General features: G+C 44.9%; 1 protein-coding gene across 7 annotated transcripts in view; it reads left to right on the forward strand.

The window, feature by feature from the left end:
* Dync1i2 (dynein cytoplasmic 1 intermediate chain 2) overlaps window positions 1-2,033 on the forward strand; it is a 54,342-nt gene extending 52,309 nt beyond the window's left edge. For all 7 annotated transcript variants that reach the window (XM_005346551.3, XM_005346556.3, XM_013345883.2 and 4 more), the window contains one exon: window positions 1,393-2,033. In XM_005346551.3, coding sequence (XP_005346608.1) covers window positions 1,393-1,506 — 114 coding nt within the window. In that variant the 3' untranslated portion in view covers window positions 1,507-2,033. The remainder of the gene's footprint in view (window positions 1-1,392) is intronic.
* Window positions 2,034-7,759: the final 5,726 nt, after the last annotated feature.

Consider the following 7,759-nt stretch of genomic DNA (forward strand, 5'->3'; position numbering starts at 1 on the left):
TTTTTTTTTTTTTTTGGTTTTTCGAGACAGGGTTTCTCTGTGGCTTTGGAGCCTGTCCTGGAACTAGCTCTGTAGACCAGGCTGGTGTCGAACTCGTGAGCCACCATCGCCCGGCTTGATAGGTTTTTCCCAAAAAAATATTTAATGTGTTTATGTATGCCTGTGTATATGTATGCGCACTGTGTGCATGCAAGAGCCTGGGGTGGGGATGGGGCTCAGAAAAGGGCATTGGATCCCCTGGAACTGGAGTTACAGGGTGCTGTGAATCACCTTGTGGGTGCTGGAACCAAACGCTGGTCCTCTGGAAAAGCAGCTAGTGCTCTTAGCCGTTGAGCCATCTCTCCAGCCCCTTTCCATAGTTCTTCAGTAACTGAGACGGAGTTCAGCAGGAGGAGGCGAGTTCATTGTCACTCTGCTTGACTAGGCACAGCACCCAGGGACACAGTGCTCAGGACTGAGTTCTTCCTTTTTAGTTCTGACCAGAGCCTTGTGGACCTTTTCTTCATTAATATTCCCCATCTTGTCCTGATACTTTGTGGCTACAGCAGTCAGATTCTCAGATCCTGGGGACGAGAGATTGGATCATTTATAGCACCAGTCGGATAGTGTGCACAGATGTGCTGTGTCTATAGGTCGTTGCTAGCTGCACACTCCTGTTGAAGAGCTGTGGTTCGTCAAGCTCAGCAGTGATTGTGAAGTGGTTTTTGGTAACCACCCTATTAGATCCTGCAGATGGGGAAGCGAGTTTGTTTGCTGACGGCATTGTCACGCAGTGTTAGTCTCTGTGGTAGAAAGCAGCTGTAGGGAAGTTTGGATTGCCTGTGGGAGGCAACAGCACCATACACTTCATTTTCTTCTTTGCTCTTGATTCAACACTGCTAAGTAGCAACAACTCCTCACAAAGGAGTTAAAGCCTCGAGACAGAGTACCTTACATTCCCAAAAACCCTGTGTTCAGGAGGCTGACTCGAGAGAATCATGGATTGGAGGCACCCTGGGCTACACAGAGAAATCCTCACTTAGAGAAGAAAACAAGAAAATTACTTCCATGCTAGCCATAGTGCAAGAAACACACTGCAAACTTTGGGAGGGATTCCTCTCCACCGGCAGGGTCTCAGAGGCGCAGGAAGTCTGCTGACAGAGCACCGCTGTTGCCACCCTTGCACTGTGGTGGGAACAGCACACTCGTGTCTGTGCTGTCACGACATGCTTTACAAACACCGTCTTCTGTTTAGAAATGTTGTACGTTGTTGTTAGTGTCTCTGTGATTATGGAAAGGCCCTTTAGGTCAGTTATTCATTTTTAATGGGAAAGTTATTTGAAAACAGAGTACTAGTAGATAAGATGATTTTTTTATTTTGTTGCTCAGCAAACATTGTCTTTCTTTTAACAGCAGATCGCTGTTCCCCGCAATGATGAATGGGCAAGATTTGGCCGAACACTTGCAGAAATTAATGCAAATCGAGCTGATGCAGAGGAGGAGGCAGCTGCTCGAATCCCTGCCTAGCCCTGAACAGTGGACTGTATGCAACCTTAGCAGATGTGGCAAAGATGATTAAGTAGATCCTAAACTATTTGCATGCTTCTGATTAAATGAGTATTAAAAGGAAACTCCCTGGATAAACTGGGTTTACTACAGGAAGCAAAGCTTACAATGCCCCTTTTATATTCATTTTGTTTTGGATTGGTGTCATTTTTAATACTGCTGACGACTTTACAGAATGCAGCCTTTTCTGGATTCTAACACATAGGTATATATTGTTAATTATTCTTATGGGTTCTTTTCAACTTGTAATACTATACATAATTCTTACTAAAGCACAGACTAAATAAGTTCTGCATATCTCTAAATAACCACGATTCCTTATGCAGTACAGTACACAGTTCTTCGTGCATTGTGTCCTCACTGCCTTCTTCTTTCCCCCAGCATGCATTCACCTACCTGTTTCAAGTTTCATTTGATGCCCTTTTCCTTCTCTATAGTTCTATGGTAGTTATCTATAAATAAAAACAAATATGTGTTAACTTTTCAAATTTTCATTTTTGCTTCTTGAAATTTTCTCTCACAATTTTTTTTTTGTTAAATTTTTAAAGTTCTTAATGCAAACAGCCAGCTTAACTCCCATGTGGCCTTAAATAGACACCATACAGGGATAATGTAGCTCTCCCTAGTCACTGTGAACCAGTGTTGGGTAACTTGTCAGTGGAAACTTTCTTTTTGGTTAGCTTTTGCCTGACTCTGTTACTTTCCTTCCATCTGATAAATGCTTAGTGTCTTCATTTGCACTGATTGTGACACTGTGCATATAAGCCCCTTGACAGTAAACCATGTTGGAGAGGCGCTTGCCTGTGGATGCAGCAGCCACGAAGGCGCTGTGCTCAAAGCCCACACTCTGCCTTAAATCCTCAGCTCACAAATATGCAAGGCAGATGACAAATGTCTGCATGGTGCGGGAGTCGCCTGTGTGGGGACAGGGAAGGCTAGCTGTCCTTTCTCCTGGTCCTTACCTTTAGATCCTTCTGAACTAAAAGATTAGAATTAGAATTTGAACTTTTGAATTTTGGTTAAATAATAAGGATTTATTGAGAGAGATTTAGCCATAACAGAACTTGTACATAGCAGCAGTTCTCCATAGCAGAGCTTCTCATTCGTAGTACTCTGTGGCCAGAAGTACTAGACCCAAACTATAGTTCTAGCTTTGACATCTGTGAGAAGTAAGATGTTAGCCAAGCCTGAGCCTTATTCTTATGTTTCTGAATTATCAGTTACATTATTTCTAAGTTGCCTCCCCACTCTAAAATTGGTAACCTTAATTGTATCAGTTACCTCTCCACTTTAGAATGTTTAGTTCTCATGAGTTGACCCCCCAACTCTTATTTGCCTGTTACATACCGAAGAAACCTCTCAAGTCATTTTATGGTGATAATGTCTAAGTTCTAAGTTCAGTGTCAGTGGAGCCCACTGTTATTCTGTAGGATTCATATGCTCGGAGGTGCTGTGTTCTTGTTGTTAGTTTGTAAGAATGACTGGAAAAAAAGAAATACAAATGTTAAAATATAAGTTGAATGGGTTGGAAATTGACATGGCAAATCAAATGGTCACTGGTCTCAAGTTGTTCTTTTATAAAAGAAAATAAAGGGTCTGGAGAGTTGACTTATCGGTTAAGAACACTGTCTGCTCTTCCAGAGGACCTGAGTTCACTTCCCAGCACCCAGGTGGCAGCTCACAATCATCTGTAACTTCAGTTCCTAGGGATATAACACTCTCTTCTGGCGTCTGTGGACACAAGGCACACATGTGATACACAAACATATATTCAGGCAAAATTACCTGTACATATAAAATTCTTTTAATTAAAAAGACAGTTGACAAGTATTTATAAAACACTTATTGCCAATGAGTTTTTGCTTTAGGAGACTAATTTCTTTCCCACTCCACAAAAAAATACTTAATGTAGACCTTGCTCATTTAACCTTACTGTGCATTTTTACAAACATAAACATTGGCTGTAAGACATTATCTTTGGAGTCTAATAATTTCGAGAATAAGTTTCACTCTGTGTCAGCAGTTCTGAGGCTGTTGTAACTGGTGACGGATGAGATTAAATTGGTTGGGGCGGAGAATCGTACGTTTTTTACTTGTAGGTGTGAAAGACCTTTGTAATTTTGAAAAATACCTTGTGACATTAATTGTAGCTCACTTGTGATCAATTTTACTGTTTTCTAGACAGGAAACAAGTCACATCTTTCTGGCTGACTTCCTGGATTTTTGTTGTTCCTCGGCTTTTGAATGGGAAGTTAAAGATCATCACCCTTATTTGTGTTGAGAAAGCCTACTCAGTTTTAAAGACATTAATTAACTAGCAATAAATCTCGGAGATCATTTTTAGTATCATCCACCAGTAGAAGCTTTTTTCCTTTGCAGAGGAAGTGTGGTAAGGCTGTGTAGAAAATGTGTCTGTAACGGCACTGAGAACGGTGTTACAGGGACGAGCAACTTAGAGTGGAGGAGAAAGTGCCGAGGCGGAAGCAGTGGCCGGGGCGACTTGTCCAGTCTTTGAATGGTTTCCTTTGTGCTCCCCTCCCCCAGATAGACCACTTACCCATGCAGAGACTCCGTAAGTCTGCGGGGCACATCGCTTTCCCTCTTTCTCTTTCTTGGACAATTGAAATGGTTTTTCACAGTCCGGTGTTTCGGTGTTGGCACTGGAGTGATTTCCTAACTGGAAGAGCTACATAATTAGATCCGTGTTCGACTGGAGCTCAGTTCCACTCCCGCTGCGCACTGCCCCTGGGCCTCCAAGGTGTGGGTGCACACTTCTTGAGCAGAGGGCCAGGGCTTAAAAGTCAGCAGCGCTGGTGCTTTTGATACAGGTTGAGTTCCGGTTGAGGTGGGTTTTGTTTTTGTTTTGAACCAAGCTACATAACTTTGAGAAAAGTCCTTACTTTGAACTGTCACTTTGCTGATTGTTAGTTCGGGGAAAATACTCCCAAGTAGAACCCTGTATCTGACTCATAAAGAATATAAATAAGTAAAATTTCTAAAAAGTTAAAAATACTGGCAAGATGACACAACAGTTAAAGACACTTAGCACCGAGCCTGACCTGAGCGTGATCGCCAGGGCCACGTAGTAGGAGAGCGCCTGCTCCTACAAGTTGTTCTCTTACATGCATGCGCGCACACAACACACACAGACATACACATACACACACACACACACACACACACACACACAGTGTGATCATTTCTTCTATTATAAAGGCTGCGAAATAGTTAGACAGCTGACTAATAGCTCTGAGGGCATTAGAGTGCTGTCCCAAAGGCACTATGAAAAGATCATCCAGGGCCTGGAAAGATGACTCATCAGTTAAGAATGCTTGCTGCTCCTGCCAAGGACCCAAGTTCAGTTCCCAGCACCTACATCCCACATCCCACAGCTCACAACTGCCTGTAACTCCAGCTCCAAGGGATCTGACACACCCTCGTCTGGTCTCCATGGGGGCCTGTGCTCAGGTGGACAGACATTTAACACAATTTAAAATGAAAAGTGTTGACAAAAGGACCAGACAGGGACTGGGAGGTGGCTCAGCAGTTAAAGTTCTTGTCTAGGAAGCAGCACGACCAGAGCTCAGATCCCTGGAGCCAGCATAAGTGCCAGCCGGGAAGGGTGGCTCACCTGTAATTTTAGAAGTCTAGACAGGATTCCTGAAACGTGGGAACATGCGTGCATACCACACACATGAAAAAGACAAAGTAAAATCATCTTCCGTGTTTCACTTGAAGAATAAATTAGCATTCTTTTCATCCCCAGTCCACTGTCCCAAAGTGATAATAACTTTCTTCCGGTAGCATAGATTTTAAAATCCTCTTTTGCTATTTAGGGAACACGTGGAGTCAGCTTTAGAAAAAGATTCTCCAGTCCCAAGCCAGATTGCCAGTTGCACATAGGCATCAAATCACAGCGGCTTTCCCGGCAAGCCGGTGTTCTCAGACCTAATGTTTGAACGTCAGATCTTTAAATTCCCTTTCTAACTTGCCATGTTTCCAATTCTTCAGCCTAAAAGTCCGAATGGATGTCAGGCATTTACGTTTTCAGCATGCCGCTTCTAGCCACGGAGAGTTTCACCACAGCCAATCGGCAATCTTTTACAAACTTTTGCAAAATTATAATATTTTGTGTTGTTAGTTTCTTAGTGGGAATCTCAGTTTGGGCTTCTTAATATTCCATTACCAGTTCCCAGTTAGAGCCTGGAACAGCCTGCACTCAGGCAAGCTTGCTGAAAGGTCTGTTCACTTTGTGAGGTCACTTATTCAGGTCTCTGGGAATGGATTATCCTGCCTCTCTCATAATGTACTTGATTTGCCCAGAAAGCCGTGGGGCAGTGATTGTATGGGGTGTAGAGCACACCTGCCCTGAGCCAAGCGTGCAGAGACCTGACCCTGTGGCTGGAAACCAGGAGTGCCACTGGGAAGATGCTGAGAGCAAGTCATTTTAGCTTTTGTGGATTTTCATACTGAATTTTTAAAGTACTTTTTTTTTTCTGAGCAAAGTAATGGAAATGCCCTGAAACAAAGTTCTTATACTTAGAGATGGCCTGATGTAAGAGAAAGGCTACTGAGCCCCAGACTCTGGTTCCAAGACAGGCCTGGTGGTACATGCCTGTGACCTCAGCACTTAGGAGGCTAAGACAGAGGATGAGCTTGAGGCCAGTCTGGGCTGCACAGTGAGATCCTATCTAAAGACAGAAGCCTGTGGTCCGTTCCTGTTTGTCCCTATAGCATAAGATAACCTGGAACACATAAGCGTAGTACCCCTGGCTGTCCTGGAACTCACTCTGTAGTTCAGGCTGGCCTCAAACTCACAGAGATTCCCCTGCCGCTGCCCCCTGAGTGCTGGGATTAAAAGTGTATGCTACCACCACCCAGCTAGTGTTTCTTAAATGAGGAAAATAATTGCTTTCTGTGGTGGTTTTGTGAGGGAATGCATTTGTGAAGATTTTGTAAAATGCAAATAGTTTATTTTAGTTCCTTTGTTAAAGACTGTGAGGATGGAGAGAGGCCTTGCTTTAAAACTTTGGGGTGGGGGTGGGGAGCGGGCACATATGTAGCTCTGGCTTACCAGGAACTCACTATATAGACCAAGCTGACCTCGGATCCACAGAGATCAACCGGCGAATCTCCCAAGCCTGCATTGACTCCTCTGTGACAGGAGCTCATCTTTAAAGGGTCAGATGCCTTGGTGTCCAAAAGGAGTTACTCTCTCGTCCTCGCAGTCGCCTGATGCTGGGGAGCAGCAAGCCTAGGGGGAAGTGACGTCTGCACCTTAGGAACAAGGAGGCGGGGCTCCTTTTCGAATGAGCGAGCAAACCAGAACCCCAGCGGCTTGAGAAGCCCAGCTTCGGCGGTCTAATATTTCCAGTGCCCTTGGCGATGACATGCACTCGCTCACTCGGGAGGGGCTGTGCTCTGCACCTCTAGAGATTGGCCTAGCTGGAGTGGCAAGGGAACAAGGAAGAAATGACAGACACAGCACAGCTGCGTTTGGGTAGCCTGGGCTCGCTGCTGAGAAGCCACGGCACCCTGGAAGCTCGGAGTGTTTATCTAGGGTCGTGTTCATCTATTATCTATCTATTATCTGTGGTTGAACAGGGAGGCAGGGTTATTGCATACAGCTGAATGTGGAGTCAGGGTTAGCTAATCTTGTTAAAAACAGTCCGTAGGGGAGCGGTCTTCAAGCCTCGCAAATTGGGGGAGGCTGTGATGGAGTTTCTGAACACATTGTCTGTCACCAGTCAGCCTTGGACCAGAGGAAAGCTTTGCCATCCCTCTGAGCCTGCCTTGCCACTGCCGTGGCACTGAGGCATCGGAATCCTTGATGTAGCTGTCCCCTTAGCAAACCGTACACGTTCCCTCGGGACTTAGCGCCACCCTGAAATGGCCCTTCCTCACCTTTTGCCTGGCCTGACAGTTCCAGAACATCATCTCCGGCACAGATCAGAACCTTTTGTAGTGAACACCAGTTGTTCTAGGTGCTTCTCTATTGCTCTGATAAACACACAGAGACCACGAGCAACTCGGGGAGGAAAGGGTTTATTTGGCGTTCAGTCCATAATCAAGAAGCCAAGGCAGGAGTGGAACCACTCACTGGCTCCCTGGAATGGCACTGCCCACAGTGGATTGGACCTCCTACTTCAATTAGGACTTAACATCTTCACAAACATGCCACCAGGCCAACCCAGTGAGGCTGGGTCAGCCTCTG

Source organism: Microtus ochrogaster, chromosome 4 (genome assembly GCF_000317375.1).
Source record: "Microtus ochrogaster isolate Prairie Vole_2 chromosome 4, MicOch1.0, whole genome shotgun sequence".
Classification (NCBI taxonomy): Eukaryota; Metazoa; Chordata; class Mammalia; order Rodentia; family Cricetidae; genus Microtus; species Microtus ochrogaster.